Source organism: Hippopotamus amphibius, chromosome 1 (genome assembly GCF_030028045.1).
Source record: "Hippopotamus amphibius kiboko isolate mHipAmp2 chromosome 1, mHipAmp2.hap2, whole genome shotgun sequence".
NCBI lineage: Eukaryota > Metazoa > Chordata > Mammalia > Artiodactyla > Hippopotamidae > Hippopotamus > Hippopotamus amphibius.
The window spans coordinates 18,666,383-18,688,257 of NC_080186.1; the positions used below are offsets into that span (position 1 = coordinate 18,666,383).

Consider the following 21,875-nt stretch of genomic DNA (forward strand, 5'->3'; position numbering starts at 1 on the left):
AGCCGGGGGGCTGAGCGGGATGGGATGGGATGCGGTGGGGTGGGGTGGGGGTGGGGGGGTTTAGGTCGGGGGGTGAGGGGGGTGTGGATTGGGGTCTCAGAGCTGTGTCCCTCTGTCCAGGCTGACGCTCAGACTGGGGAGGGACACAGAGGGATCCGGCCCTGCCCTCTGGGACCCTGGAAGAGCCCTCATCCCTGATGGCCCTATTCTCTGGGTGGAAACTCAGGCAACCCCTGTGTGTTCCTGGGGCCAGGGGTCTGCAGCCATCCCAGATTGAAATACCGCCCCTTCTCACAGCTCCCCCACCTCCATCCAGAGGGCCAGATGATTTGAGGCCAAAGGATAGGAAAACTATGGGTATAAGAGCACAGTTTCCTCCACTTGCCTGAGGGGACTCACTAAAGGAACTGATTAAAAATCCGATTCCCCAGGAGCTCTGGATTCAGCAGGTCTGGGCTGGGGCTGAGGAAGCTGTATTTTTAGCAAGCTCCTCAGCGGATTCTCATGGTGAGGCACGTTTAGGAAACTACCTTGGGCAAGTAACCACTCCGAGCCACATTTTCCTCCTTTGCAAAACACCAGTAACGCGTCGCATCGGGGCAGGTTCACGGAAGAATGAGCCGTCACAGGCAGGAACTTCCCAGCAGCGCGGCTGAGCTCCTCCTGCTCGTACTACTCCTACTACGGCCACTGCCTGGTACGGCTCTTCGTTTACTCCTGGGCTGGGCTCTGCATGTCTTGGAGGCAGGTGACACCTCGAAGACTCACCTTTCTCTGGACTGGGTGGGGCTGGGCTGTTGGAGAGACCTGGTGGGGTCAAGGCCTAGGACACTCAGGAATGCCAACGCCCCAGCCCAGCTCCGGGGCCTTGGACCCTCTGTCCTCTCGCTGGTTGCCTGAGCTGCCTGCCTGGGAGGCCGGAGACCTGAGGGGGGGACATTGGACTCAGAGAGTCATAGACTGTTGGAATGACTGTCACCCCAAGAAGCTTAGAGAGCCTTGTGGTCTTGTGAGTTGGAAGAGATGTTTATGGCTTTTAATAAAAAAAACCCTCGGACACCCCGGCCCACTCACCTGGGGAGAACAGACCAGCTGTTAAGTTGTTTTTTATGACCAACAAGGTGAGACAGCCAACCTTTGGCCAAGTTCACCCCGAGTGACAGGAAGCAGACTTGTTTGCAGTGTGGGGGCAGGGAGCAATCATTAGGGCCAAGGTAGTAGCTGCCGGGAGAAGAATGGGCCAGGGGTTCTGGAGAGGGCGGCCCACCCTTCTGCTATGGAGATATTGGGTGTACGCCAGTGACCCTGAAGAGATGTTAAATATTAATTACAAACAGAAGGACAGCGCTTCCTGGGGCTGTGTTGCAGGAACAGGAGGGGTGAGGAAGAAGAGGGGAGTCGTCCTGGGTGCAGAGGAGGGAGGGCTTGCATGCTCCGGAAAGGGTCGCACTGGGGCAATGGGGCTTTGATCCTGTTTCTCAGAAATGTTCAGCCCGGGCTTTGGGACAGGAGGGGAATGGGGGTGCTTGCCCCTCAGGGACCTCATTGGGTCCTCCCCACCTTATGCCCCAGGAGTCTCATCCTCCAAGAATCCAAACTTGTGTGGAAAGTTCCTTCTCTTGATGAAGACAAAAAGTGCTAGGTCTGAGCTCCAACTGTGTCACGGCCTCAGTGGGGCCCTGTGGGGGAGCCCCTTCTCCTCTCTGGGTCTCGGTTTCCTCCTCCTAGGGGTCACATGAGATGCAGTGATATAAAGGATGTGACAGCATGCTGAAAGCTCAGACAAGGGCCCCGTGCAGGGGCAGGAGGGCGGGGTAGCCCTGCGTTGTCTCTGGTGGGGGGAGGCGGGTCCTCTGAGAGCGCCGCGGCCACCCCCGAAACAGCTTCCACCTGTGAGCTCAGGCAGAAGGTAGACCCTGTTCTCTGCAAGCCCTTGCCTCACCCCCTCCTACACAGTCCAGCCCCTCTGTCTTGGCCTGGAGAAATTCTGAAGAAATCAGGATAATTTAAACCCATGAGAAAATTCCTGATCCAAAATCAACCTGAACTGGGGGAGTGGGTCACTCCTGTAGTGTCCTATTTTTAAAAAATCACAACAAGAAAGAATTACTGTTTGTTGGGCACTGCCCAGGTGTTATTATCCCCATTACACAGATGAGGAAACTGAGATTTTGAGCCGTGATTCATTTGCTTGTGTCACACGGCTGGTAAGTACTAAGGCTGGAATTTGAACCCAGGAGTGCTGAACCCAAGGCTGAGTTTCCAAAGTTGTGAAGTAAGTACAGTTTGTAGTTGCGTCTCCTTCAGGTGCCCCATGGCCCCATGTTCCTCTCAAACCCTGCTCCCAGGATAGGGTCTGAAACTCCTGCTGACAGGAAAGGCTTCTGTGTTCTCCCTCCCTGGTGGACCTGCTTTCACTTGGGGCAGCCTCTAGCAGAGGAATGAAATTGAAATGGTGCAATTTCAGGCAGTAGCCCTGGTTGGGGCTGCACCTCTCCTGGAGTCTTGCCATCGGGCTGCCTCTGGACTTGGCAGAAATGCAGGTTGTTCTGGTTCTGCCCAGCCTGCCATGAGGCATCCTTTTTCAGGCTCCTGTTTTCATCTTTGGGGAACCACAGAGGAGGCAGAGACCTCACTCTGCTGAACTAGGTTATGAAACTGGCTAGGAGCGCAGGGAAGAGAGGTAGGCTCCTGGAGAACTTTGTGTCCAGCGTGTTAGGAGCCGGGGTCCTGGACCTCCAGGAGGTCCCCCCGCATTAACTCTTGCACTCTGACTGTCCGTCCTGCCCTGCAGAGCTCGGCGTGCACACGCTCATTTGCACACGATGCACTTCTGTAACTTCTCTGGCTGGAGCCCTTCTCATGCCTCTTTGCTCCAAAGGGAGCTCAGCCATGGCAGGGGCCCAGCATCCTCCTGCTGGCTCCTCAAGGGCACCCACCCGGGGCTGGGCTGCAGAGTGTGCAGCGCCGCTGGGTGCGGGAGTGACCGCCAAGGATGTGAGGTGGGGGTGGGGACAGGAGGAAGTCCCAGGCCCACCCTGTTCTCCGCTCAGGACTCCCACTGCACGGTCAGCGCCAGGCCTCTGAACAGAGAGTCCAGCTCCACGGGTGACTCCAGGTCTGGGGCCCGAGGGCCTGGGTTCTTGGCCTCAGTCTCGAATGCTGGACTCTCATCATCGGGACACACGAGGGACTCCAGCAGGCCCCAGGGACTTGGGCCCTCGTCTGTGGGGGAACATGGAAGGGAAGGAGTCTGCAAAGCGAGGGACACGGGGTGGCCCTCAATCTGGACAGAGGAGAGGAGGGGCAGCTGGCCCTTTAGGCAGCTTCGTGTCCTTGGCTCCCCTCTGCATATGCCATCAGAGTCAAGTGTTCCGTCCGTATGAACCCCCAGATGCTGGTGGAAGGATTTTACTTCTTGGGGGTCCTCCATAGCCAAGGAGGTCACCTTCTGCAGAGAAAGGCCATCTGGGCTGCAGCTTCCAGCTGGTGCCTCTTTCTGGAGCTGACCTTTAGTTCTGAGGTGTTCGGGACCAGAGAGTGTCATAGGTGGGGTGTCTCTGCCAGAGCTTTCCCCGCACATCCCATAGGAAGGAGGCCAGCTATCTGGAGTGGCCTGAGGGGTGTAGGAAGGAAGCTGGACCTCCGAGATGGCCTGGGGAGCGTAGAAGGAGGATTTAGTTTTGGGGGTTACCTGAGGTGCATAGGACGGGGGCCTGCCCTCGGGGGCAGCCTGGGGGGCATAGGACAGTGGGGGCAGTGTCTGGTGAGGTGGCCCTGCAGAGGGCTGGAAGATGGAGAGGTCTGGCTGCCCGAGGTAGACGATCTCAGACAGGCTGTGCCGCCGCAGGGCTCCTGGGGGCTCTCTGGGGCCGGAGACCTTGACTCGGGAGGACTGGACAGGCTGTGCCAGACCGCTGGGGCCGCTGAGGTCGAAGACGGGGATCAAGATGTGCTCCTGGATGAACCGCAGAGGCTGGAAGGTCAGTACGTGCTGGACGTTCTGTGCAGGGAGAACAGCCCACCTGTTAGGGCGTGTTCTAAGCTCCCCGAGGGTGCCATGGGCTCCATGGTCCTCCACAGGGGTGGGGGGTGGAAGGGAAGGGGTAGACCATCTGGGGGCTTTTCCAAGATGCCGAAGCCCTACATCCCTTCCCAGGGATTTCTCTAAGTGCTGGGGCCTCTGTGAAGGGACAGGACTCCCAGCCCGTTAGCTGAGGGCCACTTCCAGAGTCTGGGTTGTCTAGGGAGCGCGGGTAGGCTGTGGTTTTTCTAGGAGGTGGGTACTCTGGAAGTGGTTGATTCAGATTTGGGGTGGCCTTGGGAGATGCTCTCGGGGTGGTGGTTCAATTGCTCCGCAGCACTGAGTCCCTAAGGGCCTCATGTAGGAAGAAAGGTGAGGGAGAATGGGGGGCAGGGGAGGCCTGGAGAGTTTTACAGGAAATGGCTCATTTGGGCTTTGGCTTGGAGGGGAGGTTAGGTGCGAGCCAGCTCCGCGAACCCCACACTGCAGGTTCTGCATTGGGCACAGCAGCTTTAGCAAAGCCAGACTCGGGCTGCCGATGTGACATGTATGGTTTGCAAGGGCTTAATTTAAAAAAAAATTAGTTGCCAAGATTTGAAACATGGGAGATTTCACATTACAATCTGAAATTCTGACTTCGCTGGGAAAAATGTGAAGATGTGGCAATACGGGTCCTCAATCCCAGGTGGCAGTACCTGGGCTGCCCGTTCAGACAGGCGTGTGCGCCCTTGAAAGCCACATGGGTTTTCCATTCCACACCTTCTTTTCCTGATCCTCTAGCTCTCTTCAGTACACCCTGGGAGCTGCTGGCCACATCTTTAGGTCGGGGTCCCCGGGCCCGTGCCCTCCCCTGGGCCTGTCCAGCCTCCCCGGGGCCCCTGCTCACCAGGGAGCTGGGAGGCAGAGGCGGCTTGGTGATGTATCTGTAGCTCAGGTAGCAGAGCCCTGCGACCAGGAAGCCCATGGAGAACAGGAAGGCGCCGGAAAAGGAGTAGGTCCAGGTCCGATCTAGGTGAGAAAGAGGCCAGAGCAGGAAGGCAGAAGATGCCAGTGTGGGTGCTGCCAAGTCGGGCCTCTTCCTCTCCCGCCGCTCGGGCCAGGCTTGGGAAGGCCTTCCCTACCCCCAATAATTACAGGGCCGGGGCGAGGGCACGAATGGAGGGCCCCACACCATATGTCTAAATATTCAGAATTTCTAAATCATGTTTTTACATTGTTAAGTAAAATATGTTCTGTGTTCCCACCTTGACAAATACACTTTTCAGAACAATGTAGAAGGCTTGAATTTTGATTCTTGGACTCCTCGGGGTGCTGTGTGGAGAGGTAGTGGTGCAGGGCGAGCTCCCGCAGGCCAAGCCTGGCTCTGGCCCACACTGCCAGGGGCCTCACACGCAGGGATACGGGCTCACAGCCAAGCTCATCCATGCCCCCTACAAATACCCATCCTCTGGCCACCCTTTGGGCCGAGGGCCTGCGCATCACCAGAGTGTCTGCCCCCTGGAAGAAAGAGCCAAGGAGGAGACCTGCTGAAACTGGACACAGGCTCTAGCCATTTGTACAGGGAATTTTGGGGCTCACAGGTTCCAGGGGGATCTGCCCACCTGGACCTAAGGACTCTTCATCTTGTGGGGCAGGCCATGGCCAGAACAGGGCCAGAGTGGGGACTTCTAAATTGCAGGGCTCAGACAGGGCCCCTCTTGCCTGGGTCTAAGGACAGTTCTGCCTTCCTAGTGGGGGCAGGGGAAAGAGGCAGAGGGAGGGGACACGTGACAAGAGGAGGGGCCTGGTCCTCCCCACCTCTCTACCAAGATCTGAGCTGGGCCCTGGAAAGCCCTCACTCAGGAGGGAGCCTGGAGAGGCACCACCCTTTCTAAAGCAGAAGGGGAGGACGGCTCAGAACTCTATGCTGAGCCTCCTTCCTATGGCCCTGAATGTTTGGGATGGGTGGGTGCAGCCAGTTCTTGGCATGGCACACTTCCTGTCACCAACTCAGTGGGACTGGCGAGTGGCTTGTTAAGGAAGAGGTAGCTGGAGTTTTCATTAAAACTAGTGATTTGTATTACCCAGGGGTCTTGACGCTCCGCGTCACCCTCCTTCTGTTCTTGGCCCCTGTGTGGCTTCAGCTTGGGGAGTTGATCATCAGTTGCCAATGACCTTGGCAATGGCTGTGAACCCTGAGAATTGCTGGAGCCTTTACTTCTAGCCTCCTCCTTGCTCCTTCCCCAGCCCCTATGGCTTGGGCCTCTCTGGATTGGCTTCCCACTTCAGTGATACCCTGTCACCTGTCGCATGAACTCTCATCACTGTCCCAGGGAGAAGACAGGACCCAAGTGTCTCTACATGACCTGCCTAATGTAACTGGAAAACTGCTGCTCCTTGTACCAGGACAGGACAGGGACTTGGAACATTTCTGCCATTTCACTCATGGGGAAGTAGGAAGAAGTAATAGAAACAACACTGGAATGTGGGGTATTAGAGGTCTAGCTCGGCCACTGATGTGCTGAGCCTTTTTTCTTCTGCATGACCCTCTCTGGTCTACCATTTATTAGTAACAGTAGCCAGCGATGATTGAACTATTACTACATGCCATGCACTGTGCGGGGTGCTCTACCAATATTATCCCGCCAAACACATGGCCACGGATGCTCCTTCCCTACAGATAATGAAGCTGAGTCTCAGAGAGGTTAAGTGACTTGAACAAGGTCACACAGCTACTCAGTGGAGAAGCTGGGATTGACATGTATAATTCCAAAGCTCATTCTCACAGCCACTACAAATGATGTCTCCGTTTCCTCATCTGTAAAATTAGGATATGGGGTGAGCCGACCCTTAGAGCCCTTTCTAGCTTCAAGATACTGGGATGATGGTCCAAGACATTCTGAGAGGTGGATAAAGGAGGGATTCTGGGCTCTGGGAATAAGGCAGACCCCAGGATACAGGGTCAAGGGTGGGGCATTTCATTCTGAAATGGAAGTAAGAGGAATAAATGTGCAGTAGAGGGGACTGGCTCTAAACAAAATTGCAAAGCGGTGGTTAGAGCCCAGGCTTCAAGATCAGATGAACCTAACTGGGTTCACTGATCAGCTGTGTGGTCACCGGCAAGTTGCTTAACCTCTCTGAGCCAGAGTTCCTCCTCTGTAAAATGGGGATAATGCTACCCAACTTGCAGAATTGTTATAAGGATTCAATGGGACAATATACGTAAAGCATTTAACAAGTGTTTGGCAATAGAGTAGGTACTTAATAAATGGTAGGAATTGTTATTAATATACTTGATTGAAAAGGTTAAGGTTCCTTCTATATGTCATTAAGAAATAGCCACCAAGAAGTATGACTCATATAAAAGCAGCTACAGTCTTAGAAACAGTGATATCATGTCATGAGCTAGATCACGTAAGGACAAACCATCAGAAGGATATGGATAGAATGGTCCACATGTTGTCAGTAAGTGCGGGTGGGGAGTGGGGGGCAGGGCGGGCCAGGAATGGGTGAGATTTATCTAGTAGGGTCCAGGAAAGAGAGCCACAAATCACATATATACTCCCAACTCGGTGCCTGTGAAGTTGGTTTCCTTTTTCTAGTTCTCCTATTGCCGAGTTCTATTCTGGTCTTCATGAGGCCCTTTCCCCGGGAAGGGCATGCATGCCCTGTGCAAGTGGCCAGTGCTGGCCGTTCCAACAGGCATATCTTCCCATGGAAACTGGGACTCAGGTGGAGAACTCAGTCTCTTGTGGGCTTTTGGGGAAACTGATGAGCCGAGTTTCTGAACAAAGCGGAGGACCAGAACGCACCGATGATGATGCTACCAAGCTGCAGTTATACCCTCGGGCCCAGCCTCTAGCAGCTGCCTCGCCTCTGTTCATCAGAACAGAAATCACCTACTGACATCATTAATCTAAACTTGATGATTAAGGTGGAGACTGTTTTCCAAATTCATCCCATCCCATGCTATTGCTTTCATCCTCTAAACTCGCAGCATTACATTTCTATCTCTATGAAAATAAACACTAATAAAAATATCATGATGCTTATGATGAGAGTCGAGTTTCAACGTGCTAGAGGAAGGGAGCATGGAATGCCATCCCAACTGAGCCAATGACTCAAAACTATTTCTATAGCAGTGCAGCGGTGAGAATGCGTTCTCTGGAATTAGGCCTCGTGCTATCCCTCACCACCTGTGCAATCTTGGGCAAGTTACCTAACCACTCTGAACCTCAGCTTTCTCCGTGGAACAAAGATGCTTCATAGAAGCACAAGAACTGTTTCTTGTAGTATCTGGTCCCTGGTTGGCACTGCAGAAATGCTATTATAATCAAGGTTATTTTTTATTTGACTTTGGAAGGTATTGAGGGATCCTTTTATCTTCTCTGCTCTCCCATCTGCAGACTGTTTCCCAGGATATCTCACTTGAGTTAATATCAAGGTGAATTTGCTTTGCCAGGATACACACGCAGCTTGCCAGAGAGAGGAAATTCAGACGTGGGCTGAAGGGTGGAGATTAAATATTTGCTATGATAACCCGTCAGCTAACTCATTTATGGATAAACAAAGATTGACTTTAATAACACAGTAGTATCCTTCTGTGGTTTTTTAGAGCACTGCCAAGCCTCACCTTGGTTACAGAGGGGAAAGCTCAGAGTCAAGGTTTGAATTCAGGAGTCCCACTTCCTGCTGGCTGCAGCTGAACTTACCAGGCAGCGTCTTCACTCGGCACAGGTAGGGAGCGCTCTCCTTGGACCAGGTTGGAACAAAAATCATGATGGTTCCAAGGAACTCCGTGTCAGGGGTCAGGCCAAAGAACTCAAATTCTCTCTGCTTCCCTTCAAGGTGCTGAATTTGACAGAGAACACAGAGCAACATCTGTTATACACCAACCTCCATGTGGAGCCTGCTTCACCCTCTGCCTGGGTTACTGCACTGGGTTACTGGCTTTACCATTAGTAAAATGGTACTGTGAGCTACCTAAACCATAAACTGGTAGGTCAGTTTGCAGTGCTCCATTCCCATTCCCCTACCTTCTGCTTTCTCCCCAAATCCACTCAGTTGCACGCTCTGTGTACTTTCACTTGGAACAGTGTCTGGCATGTAGTATGTACTCTCTACATACCAGCTGCTGTTATTATCACCATCATCGGCGGCACTACCACCACAGCCAGCATCACTACCACCATCACGACCATCACCACCACCATCGCTGCCATCACCACCACCAACACCACCACCATTCTTCCTTCTTCTAGTTTTCCTTTTCCCTCCTTTTCTTTATAAAATATCAAAAACCCTTTGAATATCCATCCCTCTTTCTCCTCCTCATCGCTTCTGCTTTAACTGGGCCTCAATATCTTTGACCTGGACTCTTGCAGTGGCCTCCTTACTGGGCACCAGTCTCCAGTTTTGTCCCTGTCCACTTCCAAATTTATCCTGGTGCCACAGTGATCTTTCTAAATAATTAATATAATTACAAAGCTCCTCTGTTCAAAATCCTTTGATGGCCCAGGTCATATTACAGGATAAAACCCCTGTCACTGCCCTCCTTGTTCACTCATCTCTCCCTACAGCCAACTTGGTCCTTTAGGCTCTGGCAATGTTGAATGCCTGTTACTCCTGCAAACATTTTGCTTCTGAAGTAAGCCCTTGCTCCTTTGCATCTGCCCATCTTTCTGCTGGAGCTGCTTTTCAGTTCTTGCCCTCTTGTATGTCTTGAACCTCTCTGACCTTGAACTCCTTCCTTGGCTGCCTAGTTCCATCATTCTGGTTCTCCTCCCACCTCTCCAATTGCTCTTTTACTGGTTTCAGTCCCTCAGTGTTGTTCTGCAAGTTTCACTCTTCATCCATTTTTTCTTCTCCTTCCACATATTTTCTCACTTAGTGATCTTTTCTGGACCCATGGCTCCAGTGATCACCAATGTGTGGATAACCCCCAAACTGATCTCAGTAAGAGCTGTGGAGTTCCTGGCGCACACTGCCAGCTCCCTGCTGGACAGCAGTCTGTGGGCATCTCTAACTCGACGTGTCCAAACATCCTGATCTCCTCTCTCTGGATCCTGCCCCATCTCCAACCCCAAACCCGCACCTCTATTTGCTTCCCTAGTTCTGTTAACAATGTTTCTCTTGTCCTAACATCCAAGTCTCAAACCTTAAAGCCATTTTGACAAATCCCCTCTCATATCCTTTGTATCTAGTTGCCCTGAAGTAATCCATAAACTTTTCACTAAAGGGCCAGGAGCTATGTTCTTGGGAGTGTAAAAGCTAAGAATTTTCTTCTTTGATCCTTTGCATTTCAGCTATGCCTTCTCTTTTCCAGGCACATGGGGGCCAAAGTTTAGAGTTATTTGTTGTTTTTCTTTGGAAGGGGGTGAAAGTGGGTGAAGAAGTGTATGAATAGATTTAACAACTTATTGTTTTGTGGAACTCATATGGTTGAAATTAACCCCAGTAGAGCTGTCAAGGCCCCAAGAGTCCTCCTTTCCCCAGTTTTTCACTGCCTCCATCCTGGTTCAGGCCTTATCGTTTCCAGCCTATAGCGTTGCGATAGCCCTCCTGACTTCCCACACTAATCACTATTTCATTTCTACACTTGATCTCTCTTCTTCCTGTTCCCAGTAATTTATAGCCTCTATTGAATCAAGCTTCCCTAAAATAACAACTATAAACTCTGGCCAAAATAAAAACCACCCACAGGCATTGGAAAGTAAGTAAAAACAGGCAGATACTGGAGAAAGGAGGAAGGGAATGGCACTGAATGAATTTCTCTCTCTCTTTTTAATGTATTTTAGTCTGAAGGCAGGTCCTCATTTGTACCATGTGGGGTGGGTAAAACCTAGATAAAAACCCTGTAATCTTACTGGTTTGAGAAGACAGAAGAAAGAGTTCAGAGCAATCACATAAGTTGGAAAGTGAGGGGAGAAACCACAGATAGGAGAGGTTCATAGAGAGGGAGGCCTGAATTCTGTGTATAAACTTTGCCCACATCCCTGCCTGGTGCCTAAAATATGCATGAGGGGGGTAGACCCCAAGCAGGCCAGGTAAAGTCTCAACTGAACTTTACCAAACTGAGATATCAGAGTTTGAAGCTCAGCCAAATTCACTCCTATGAAGACAAACAAACAAACAAAAATCAGTAGTCTTTGGAGGAATATAACAGAATCCAGAGTCCTTTCAACATATTATTTACAATGTCCAGGATGCATTCCAAAATTTTTAGACATATAGAGAAAGAGAAAATGTAATCCATATTCAGGAGAAAAGACAGTTCATGGTGACTTACCCCAAGATGACCAAAATGTTGGAATTAGCAGACAATGATTTTAAAGTGGCTAGTATAACTATGCTCAAGGAAGTGAAGGAAAATGTGCTCATAATGAAAGAATGACTAGGCATTTTCAGTAGCATACAGAAACTATAAAACTTAGAGACTTTAAAACTGAAAAATACAATATCTAAAATAAAATCCCCACTGAATGGTCTTAACAACAGATTGGAGATGACAGGAGAGTCAGAGAACTTGAAAATAGAATAGAGAGAATTAGATAATGGTGATGGTTGGACAACTTCTTGAATATACTAAAACCCACTGAATCCTACACTTTAAAGGGTGAACTTTATGGTATGTGAATTATATCTCAAATTTTCAAAAGGGAAAGACTGTCGGAATGCTGTCTACAAGAGATACACTTTAGGACTTCCCTGGTGGTGCAGTGGTTAAGAATCTGCCTGCCGATGCAGGGGACATGGGTTTGATCTCTGGTCCAGGAAGATTCCACGTGCAGTGGAGCAACTAAGCCCATGCATTACAACTACCGAGCCTGTGCTGTAGAGCCCGAGGGCCACAACTATTGAGCTCATGTGCCACAACTACTGAAGCCCATGTACCTAGAGCCTGTGCTCTGCAACAAGAGAAGCCACTGCAATGAGAAGCCTTCACACTGCAACAAAGAGTAGCTCCCTCTCACTGCAACTAGAGAAAGCCCATGTGCAGCAACAAAGACCCAACACAGCCAGTAAATAAATAAACGAATAAATAAATAAATAAATAAATAAATAAACATAGAAAAGAGAGAGATACACTTTAAATATAAAGGCACAGAGAGGTTGAAAACAGATGGATGTAAAAAGATATACCATGCAAATTATAACTACAAGAAGACCTAGAGCCACTATATTAACAGCAGATAAGGTAGAGTTCAATAAAAAGAGTATTACTAGTGATAAAAAAGGACATTTCATAATGATAAAAGGGCCAATTCACCAGGGAGCTGTAACAATTATAAATGTGTATGTGTCTGATAATCAAGCTTCAAATAGGCCCAGAATTAAAGGGGAAAATAGACAAACCCACAATCAAAGCTGGAGACTGTAATACTCTCAGCGATTAAGAGAGCAATAGCCCTCCCCCAAATCAGGAAAGACATAGATGATATGAATAACACTATTAGCCACCTTCATCTAATTGATATTTATAGAGCACTTCACGAAACACCTGCAAAATACATATTCTTTTCAAGTGCACGTGGAACATTCACCAAGATAGCCCATATGCTGGACCATAAAACAGGTCTCCATGAAGGACTGAAACCATACAGAATGTTCTCTGATCACACACTGACTTAAGTTGTAAATCAATAACAATAATATATTCAGTCAAACCCCAAATATTTGCCAAAAATTAGTTGTGATAAAGACTCTCTCAGCTCAGTAATCTCTAATCACTCCCCCTGACTACTGAAATAAATAAAGTTTCCCCCATCCGCCCTCCGGACCTCTGCAGCCCCAGCCCGTCTTCTTAGGGTTAGCATTGTTCCTCTCCAGCAGTGGTTCTCAAACTTCAGAGTGGGTAAGAAGCCCTAAAATTCAGATCCCAGGGGTGCAATTCTAGAATCTGATGAAGCAGACGATAAGGGGGCCCAAGAACTTGCATTTTAAATAAAGGCTGCCAGAGATTCTGATGCCGTTGGTTTGGGACCACATTTTGAGAAACTATTCTACATGTCCCTATGCTTCAGCCCAAATGGGCAGTTTTGTGCTTTCCAACAATATCCTAAGTGTTCCTGCTTTTCTCTCTGATCGTGGTGGGACCGTGCAGGCCAGTAGAGGGGAAGGGGAGGAATGTGGGCTTAGAACAAACCTGGATTTGCATCTTGACTATGCTATTATTTGTTGAACCATCTTGAGCATGTGACTTAACCTCTCTGAACCTCTGTTTTCTCATTCAGAAAATGGAGATAATGGCACCTACCTCATAGGTTTTGGGATGAAGATTAAATGACACAATAAGCATAGGTCACCTGGTACACCTCAGAAATTGGTATCAGCACCAGAAAGTTTTCTGTTCTAGAGGTCTTTCCAGATCTCTCTGAGCTGATCTCTCGTCTCTCCCTTCCCGGCCTCCACTCTGCCCTACACAACACTCTTATTTCCCTCTACCTATAGCTGTTTGAATTCTTGTTTTAACTGTCTCCCTGCCCATTAGATTATAAGCTCCTTGAGTGCAGGAATAGACTTTCAATAGAATTACGCATTAGTGGCACACGCTGCCGGGGGAAACACTACATATTTTATTTTCTGAATACAAAAAGAAATGTATAACATTTGACAATTTATGCCTTGGCCTTCCACCCTTCTGAATTACTGATCTTAAGACACTGCCTGTATCCAGTTCCCACAAATAGTGTAGAACTAGCAGAAAGAATTGCAGCCGTAGAAATTGATTCCAGCATTTTCCAAAGTGGACACCTGAGGATATTAATAGAAGTAGTTCCTCTAGATGTTAGAAGGCATTAGGCAAGAAAAAGAAATACATGTAATGCAAAATAAAAGGAGTTTCTCTGATCAAATACATGTGAGAAGTATTAAACAAATTAAAACTGGAATCTTGACTTTGCAGGACTTGTCAGAGACTTTAGCATGCTATTGTGTGTGTGAATCTACAAGAGGTAGGCTGTAGATGTGTTTTGGGAAACACTGATTTATATAACACATCTCCTTTCTACTTGAAGCAAGGCAGAGAGGGAAGTGGGTTTCTGAGGCAGGGAAGGACAACGGTGGCACTTATATTTACCCCTCATTTACCATTTGGTAGGTGTGGTTGATGTGCAGCTCTAAACGATAGAACAGGTCCTGAAAGATGTCCTCCAGGGTCAGCTGGTGGCCATTCCCTGCGCGGATGGGCGTGTAGATGGGATGGACAATCACCTGGATGGATCTCACCTTGGGGATGCAGGTCACATCAGGAGGTTTGATGCTAGCTGGAAAAAGGGAGAGAAAAAAAAGAAATGAAAAAGTTGGAATCAGCCAGGAGTGTCTGAGAGGCTGCCTTGGACCTTGGGAAATCACTGCTTCCCACCCCCTCCCACACCAACCCCAGCTATGTTTCTGAAAGCACCAGCTAAATGAACAGGTGAGAAGAGAAGCAACTGGTGTTTGGGCGTAAGACTGGCAAAGGGATGACCAAGGGTGAGTGGGAAGTGCCCAGCGAGAAGGGCCCTGTCCCCCTAGGCTGATCATACCCTTGCCCCAGCCTCCACACATCCCCACCTTGAGTCTTCCCTGAGCACCTGCCCCCTAGTCTACTGGCAATGACAGCTTTGGGGACTGATGGTTCAATTACATATCCAACAACGTTTGTGGTGCCCAAAATTATTGATTCAGCCTCAAAGGCCAGACCTAAGACTTCAGTCTCTCTCAAGATGGAATTTTCCAAATAACCAAAGGACCTTGACTGGTTTATAGACCCCTTTGGGAATTTGATGAATGCTATTGTTGTTCTCTCCCTTAAAATGTACAAAAACCTTGCACTCAATTTTTGGGATTTCATGAACCTCACTCCCCCTGAAGCTAATTTATAAAAAGTCCTCAAGGACTTCCTTGGTGGCACAGTGGTTAAAAATCTGCCTGCCCACGCAGGGGACACCGGTTCGAGTCCTGGTCCAGGAAGATCCCACATGCCACGGAGCAACTAAGCCCATGCACCACAACTACTGAGCCTGCATGCCACAACTACTGAAGCCCACTCGCCTAAAGCCCATGCTTTGCAACAAGAGAAGCCACCGCAATGAGAAGCCCGAGCACTGCAATGAAGAATCACCCCTGCTGGCCACAGCTAGAGAAAGCCCGCGCACAGCAACAAAGACTCAATGCAGTCAAAAAAAAAAAAGTCCTCAAGGGTCCATTGACCTCCAAGATTAAAAACATCTGAGCTAGAAGACTGTTCACTTCAGTGTTGTTCATAAAGTTGAAAAAACTAAGTGTCCTCCAAAAAGGAATTAGGGAAGTTGATTAGAGTACCTCCATAGAATGGATTGTTTTTGCAGCTGTGAAATATCATGTTGTGGAAAAATATTTAACAACATGGGCAAATGTTCACGATAGGAAAAACAATCAACCAACCAGATCACAAAAGAGTAGATACAGTTGATGGTAACTGCAGTTATGTTTCGGTGTTCAGATTATTTAGACCTACTTCTCTTTTTCTTTGTGTATTTCTATATTTTCCAACTTTTCTACAAGAAGTATGCATTAATGGAACAAGCAGAGAAACTATATAAAATAACTTTAATTTTATTTTTTATTTTCTTAAAAAACCATGTGGCTTGCAAATCAGTTAGTGAACATCACCTGCTTAACTTGTGTGAGGAGTCTGGCAACTCATCCATCCATCCAGCCATCCAGCCATCCATCCACCCATCAAATCCTTCATCAATTACATATCGAGCATCTCCTATATGCCAGGCGCTATGCTAAGGGCTGGGAGTACAGTGGATTCCATGCCCACACACACCCTCATGGAGCTCACATTTCACTAAGGGAGGCAGATGATATAAGTGTCAGCAAACACAGTAATTGCTGATTGTGAGCTGAGCTCTGAAGACAGTGAACAGTTTATGGTGATGGAGAATGGCAGGCGACGACCCAGTGAAATGGGGTTGTTGGGGCTGGGAGTGGGGATGCTCACTTAGGAGGTGATGGTGAAGCCAAGACCAAGACTATAGATTGGAAAAGAGTCAAGGGAGGAGTGGGGGGACGAGTTAGGAGGCCTTGGCTGCAGTCAAGTGATGAGAAGAAGGTGGTCTGAACTAGGGAGGTTGGGATGGAGATGGAGAAAGATGAATGGCCACACTGGGGATGCTGTCCAGTCTAGAGCACCTTCCCTAAAAGCCACATGCCTGCCTGACCCTGGGAGGCAGAGGCCTTCCGGGCCCTCCACCTACTTCAGAGGGGAAGAGGCCGTCTTCCTCCCCTCCCGCGCCCCGTGCAACGAGGGGCTCCCACTCACTGTGCTGCAGTGAGCTGAATCGGTCGGTTATCTTGGTGGCAGCCCGGCCTCCCGGGTCGATGGCGGTGACCCGGGCGTAGTAGAGCTCCGTGAGGTTGCCAGTCTCCATGGTAAGGTTGCAGGATTTCCGGGTGATCCGCTGGCAGCCCTCCTTTGGCAGCCACTCTCTCTCTCCATACCTGTGGGCAAGGGAGGGGCTGGAGCACACCTTTCATGAACAGGCTTGGCACCAAGCCTGTGGTTTATTAATAATGACAGTGATATCGAATATTTACTTAGCACGTGTGTCCCAGGCCCTTCATGCTGATGATCTGTTAGTCCTCACAATGGTGCCATGAGGGTCATACATTATTCTCTCCTTTTCAAGTCGGGGAGCTTGGGCTTAAGGAGGTAAAATTTGCCCAGGTGTTTGAAGCATGCACGCAGGGAGCCAGGAAATGAATGTTCTGGGCACTGTTAGCCTCACTTACAGATGAGGGACCTGGGCCTCGGAGAGGGCAAGTGACTTGCCACAGGATGAAGTGGCAGGACCAGAATGGAATCCAGGTTTGCAGACGCCTGAGCTCACGTGACCTCCCCTGCCTGGGAGAGGAGACAAGCAGGAACAGGGCGGGGTGGGGTCCCAGGACGGGTTGGGTACGACTTTTTGTTGACCCTGTCTCACCAAAATAATAAAGCAATGATTGGGAGCTTGTTTTGTGCCAGGCACACGTGCTAATGACTATCTCATTTAACCCACCTAACAATCCTATAAGGAAGGTACTGTTGCTAACTTTACTTCATGGATGGAGAAACGGAGGCTTGGTGACGTTACCCAACTGTGCAGGGCTGTAAGGAGAGAGCTGACAGCTGCCTCCAGAGCCTGTACCTGTAACCATTATTCTAACCTCCCTCTGCAGAAGAAACATAAAGGAGAAAATCTATGTCTGGGGGAGGGTTACAGTCCGGGTGGGGGGCATGGGGACATGGGAAGAAGGAAGGCTTTTCTTGGAGGGGTTGATGTTAGAGCAGAGTCAAAAGGGGTCGTGTTGGTGGGAAGCCTACGTCTTATACTGGACACTGTAGACAGTGTCTGGGGCGTTCTCCAGCCTGCTGTCCCACGTCAGGATGTTTTCGAAGTTGCTGGACTGGAATTTCACGTGCTGAAGAAGATCGGAGGTGTCCTCAGCGATGTGAGCTGCAGGAAGTGGGGGCAGGGTGAGCAGATGGGCACAGAGACCCCGCCCCAGCCCTCTAACAAGCTGCCCACCGAGGGGGTGACCCAGCACCCACTCAGTGGAGACTGTGCTAACAGATCAGCCCTGCTCCCTTTCACTTCCTTTTTTTTCCCTTTGTATTAAGCTATGATTCTCATTCCATGAAATTCATCACTTTAAAGCATACAATTCCGTGGTTTCCTAATATAGTCACAAAGTTGTGCAACCATTGCCACTAATCTAGTCCCAGGATGTGTTCATCACCCCCGAAGAAAACTTGTATCCATGAGCAGTCACTCCTATCTCTTCCCTCTTCCCAGTCCTGGCAACCAATAATCTGTTTCCTCGATGGATGTGCCTATTTGAACATTTCCTATAAATAGAGTCATCCAACATGTGGCCTTTCGTGTCTGGTTTCCTTCACTTAGCATCATGTCTTCAAGGCGTATCCATCTTACAGCATGAATCGGTGCTTATTTCCTTCTTATGTCTGAATCATAGTCCATTTTATGGATAGACTTCTGCTTATCTTATCGGTTGATGGACACTTAGGTTGTTTCCATTTTTTGGCTATTTTGAATAACGCTGCTGTGAACATTTGTGCACGTTTTTAAATGGACATATGTTTTCAGTTCTTTGGTATATAGCTAGGAGTGGGGTTGCTGGGTCATATGGTGAGTCTATGCTGAACTTTTTGAAGACCTGCCAAACTGTTTCCCAAGTGGTGGCTGCACCATCTCCCATCTCCCACAGTGATGCTTGAGGGGAGCAATTATTCCACATCCTTGCCAATACATGCTCTTGTGTTCATTCATTTCTCAGCACCGTCTGAAGTTAGTGTCCTCACCACTATTTTAGAGCTATTCAACTAAATGTTGAATATTTTAGAGCTATTCAACTAAACGTTGACTGTCTAACAAGAAACTTGCCCAGAGTCAGTAATTTCAAACAAGGGTGGAGAAGATGTTTGTGAATTCCTGCCTCTCTGTTGGTCTAACCAATCCCTGCCCACCCACCACATGCCTTCTGAGGAGGGCAAAGGCGCCTTCCCCAGCCACATGGATTTCATAGGAGGTAGATGCTGCCTGAGGCCACATAAGGGCAACGTGACCTTGGGGAAGCTGTTTAAGCAACTATAACTTCAATTTCTTCAGCTCTAAAATGGGAATAATTGGACTTACCTAAAGATAAACAATAATGACCACAGCAGCAGCTGACATGTCTGAAATGCACATCAAGTGCCAGGCACTGGGCTAAATCTCCTCCTCAAATCCTCCTGACAACCTGATGAGGGAGGTACTATCATTATGCCCATGTTATGGATGAGAAAAACTGAGGCTCAGAGAGGCAGCCTGAAATACTCGTCACAGTGCTAGGCTGCTTGTGGAGTGGATACAAGGGGGCAAGGAAAGGGCAGCAAAGGCCAGAGCCCCAAGAAGAGGACCTGGGAGGGGGAACAGCCCCTGAAGCAATCTTCACTGTAAACGAGAGCCCTTGACTTACAAATCTCTTTCCTCAGCCCCCCCCAGCTCGGTCTGTGGAAAGGAAGACAGAATAGCAAAATGGTGGCCAGAGCTGGGAGCTGGCTCTGTGCGCACTCAGAGGGCCTGGCTGGCTGGGGTGGGAAATAAACAGGTGCAAACCCGGTTGAGTCAAGGCCTTGAGGTCTGTGTGTACACGTGTCTTTGATACGAAGTGTGTGCACTTCTTCTCGCACCCCCCGCACCGTGACCATGACCACCAGCAGGTCCAGAGTGTGAGGCCGTGGAGAGTTATTTATTCCTCCACTCCAAGTCTACATACAGTATTTCTGCAAGAGGGGTCCATGGGCTTGCGCAGCATTTGTGGGGAAGGGGAAGTATATTAGGACAGCCCAACCCTGCTGTGAATCAGCTTGCTAAATCTAAGGCCACGTTCCTCTTTGAATCTGGGTTGCTCAGGCCCAGCAGCTGCAGAACTTTGTGTTCCAGGCTTCCTGGAGCCCCTAGAATGGGGCCTAGGGAACTGGGGGGTTCTTACTGCCTCTAACCAATGTGATAGATGTGCTGCTGAGCCCCAAGGTGTGGCTGGTATCTTGTTTGGATCTGAGTCTGGGCAGAATTAGGGTCTGTTCCGGAGGGAGGGTTCCTGGATTCCGGGTTGGGTCTTAAGTTGAGGGAGGGAGTCCACTTGAGGTCAGAGCTCAATGGTAGCTTTGGGCAAGGTGGTGAGGTCAAGCACAGGCAAGGGAGCGGGTGGGATTTGGGAGAAGGCCAGGGTGTGTCTGGGGGTGGGCTTGGCTAGGCTCTGCAGTGGGACAGTTGCTGGTTGGGGTCAGTATCCTGGGTGGGCCATGTGGGTTTGGAGGAGGCAGGTGGCTGAGGCTGGGACATGCTCGGGAGGTGGGGGTCCAGGTTGGGTGGAGGTTGGCACCACTTTTCAAGAGGGAACTGAAAAGTTGGCTTCCTGAAGTCATGTGGGTGAACCTTGGCTGGCCCCCCTCTTTTAGGGGGTGTTGAGGGCTCACAAGATCTCCCCTTCCTCCCACGCACTCATTCCTTTTCCTCCTCAAATCCATCACCAGTTCCTCAGCCCACGTCGTTTCTGCACTTCCTGGGTGAAAGTCTGCATTGTGAAATCGTGGGGAGATGTGTATTGTCTAGAGACTGACAGCCTGGGAGACTTGATCAAAAGAAGTTTTCTCATTTGCTTTTAAAAACAAGTCTATGTCAACCAGTTGGGAAGCTAAGGACAAACAAATAAACAAAAACAATTCAACATGCTCTGGAATCAGCCTAAGGATGCCGGGGGTGAGGGCACCTGGGTCTCCAGAGTGACCTTACTGACTCCTAACAACCTCCTAAGGGCTGTTTCCCCCAGGTCCCACATCACAAAGGGCCGAGAGCCTCAAAGGCTTCCAACCAGAGTGGGTGGGGGTCTGGAGGGACATGTTTGGGGTCTCCTGGGGGATGCATCTAGTCTCCCTAGCTCATCATGAGTCCAGCGTGCTGGGGATGCCCTGTTTGATGCCAGGGGAGGACAGACTGGAGGGCCCGGGTGGCAGCTGGAAGCGCTGTGGATGTGGTCAGCACCCGCAGGGCTCAGCGGCAGAGGGGCTGGAAGCTCCGGCCCTTTGTGGTCTTCATCCTGCACTTGAGCTAGAAGGGGACTTGCAGAGGCCAGCCCTCCCCCTTCTTCAGTCAGAACTACGCTTTCACTTTTCCAGAAAGTTCCCTGAGTTTTGTTAAACATCTCAGGGAGCAGAGAGACAATCTAGGATCTCGTGCATCGATCAGTCTGGAAGTTCTGCATAATCATACATCAAAAAGTCCACTTTATTGAATGTGAAAACTATGCCCTTTAGTCCCGTTTTCAAAAGAGCTCTGGTGTTTTAAGACCTATTAATGCAACAGACCCGGGCACTCTGGGAGAAGGTGCTTTTTCAGGTCTGGCATGAGGGGCTGGAAGAGGCCCCCCTTAGGGGCGTGGAAGGAGGCAATGGCTTGACTCAAGCTTTGTCCATCTTGACGCTCCGTCACCTCCCCACGTCAGGCCAGTGCTGGCCAAAAGCGGAGGAACAGAGGCACAACTTCCACCAGAAAGATTTCAGGGGTCCGAGGATGTCCATCTCCCTTAAGCTAATTCTCCATCCGCTGGGGTTGGGGAATCTACACCCCCAGTTCAGGCAGGTGGCTGCATCCCCAGAGTCTTGAGGGTCAGCTGAATTTCTGGAAGGACCCAGGGTCTGAGGGACCCTCTCATCCTCCCCGGCAACCTGAGCTGGCCTCTATTTCTCCAGGGAAATTCGGCACCCAGTTTAGCCCAGCAGAGAAGAAACTGAAACTGGTTGTGCTGGGGCTGGATGGAGTTCCGGGGAGACGACCCTGATCATTGGCTCCTGGATGGGGGGCAGTTCTGACCACAGGGTGATGGACACTCACCGACCAGGGATCCCACCGCCAGGATGGTCAGTAGCATCCTCATCGGGACCGGACACAGAGCCCTCTTTTGGTCTCCACTCTGGACTGAGCACAGAGTGAGGGCTGGGAAGCTTTGGCGCCTTGGCAGCTGGCTCCACCCAGGTGCGAGGGTGGGGAAAGGAGGGAAGGGTGGGACCTGAGCTGTGGGGAGCTGGGTACAAAGGTGCCTGGTGTGCTTCGGAATTCCAGGTCCTGGGCGGGATCCAAGGGAGTTCCCTTCTTAGCTGCAGAAAACAGCAACAGTGACAGACTGGCTTGTTTATCTGGTCCAGTGGCTGATTCATCCCAAGACTCTTTAAAGCTGTATTAGGGAACTGAGAGGCAGAAAACGTAAAAATAATCTACGACGTACAGCCTTATTAGAGAGCAGCTTAGCACTGAGTGTCAAAAGCCTGCAACTTACAAATAACTTTTGCCCCAATGAC

At 49.9% G+C, this 21,875-nt stretch overlaps 1 protein-coding gene across 5 annotated transcripts; it reads right to left on the reverse strand.

Annotated features, from left to right (window-relative positions):
• Positions 1-1,629: 1,629 nt before the first annotated feature.
• IL22RA1 (interleukin 22 receptor subunit alpha 1) lies at positions 1,630-21,543 on the reverse strand. Of its 5 annotated transcripts, XM_057700056.1 has the most exons (8): positions 21,412-21,492; positions 18,673-18,775; positions 17,340-17,472; positions 16,296-16,474; positions 14,093-14,268; positions 8,716-8,854; positions 4,911-5,032; positions 1,633-4,003 (listed from the first exon to the last, which is right to left on the reverse strand). In XM_057700056.1, the coding sequence occupies exons 4-8, from the start codon at positions 16,402-16,404 to the stop codon at positions 3,050-3,052; spliced, it is 1,500 nt and encodes a 499-aa protein (XP_057556039.1). In that variant the 5' UTR covers positions 16,405-16,474; positions 17,340-17,472; positions 18,673-18,775; positions 21,412-21,492; the 3' UTR covers positions 1,633-3,049. The 5 variants fall into 5 exon arrangements, with proteins under 5 accessions (XP_057556062.1, XP_057556054.1, XP_057556046.1 ...); XM_057700048.1 differs by lacking the exon at positions 18,673-18,775 and having other exon boundaries at positions 1,637-4,003; positions 21,412-21,543; XM_057700079.1 differs by lacking the exons at positions 17,340-17,472; positions 18,673-18,775 and having other exon boundaries at positions 1,630-4,003; positions 21,412-21,501.
• Positions 21,544-21,875: the final 332 nt, after the last annotated feature.

Coding starts and splice junctions, on each gene's coding strand:
- IL22RA1 (XM_057700048.1), bottom strand. CDS start 21,454: ATGAGGATGCTACTGACCATCCTGGCGGTGGGATCCCTGGTCG. Junction 14,269..16,295: donor ATTCAGCTCACTGCAGCACA/GTGAGTGGGAGC, acceptor CCCTTTTTCCAG/CTAGCATCAAACCTCCTGAT. Junction 4,004..4,910: donor CTCTGCCTCCCAGCTCCCTG/GTGAGCAGGGGC, acceptor CTCCCTGCACAG/AACGTCCAGCACGTACTGAC.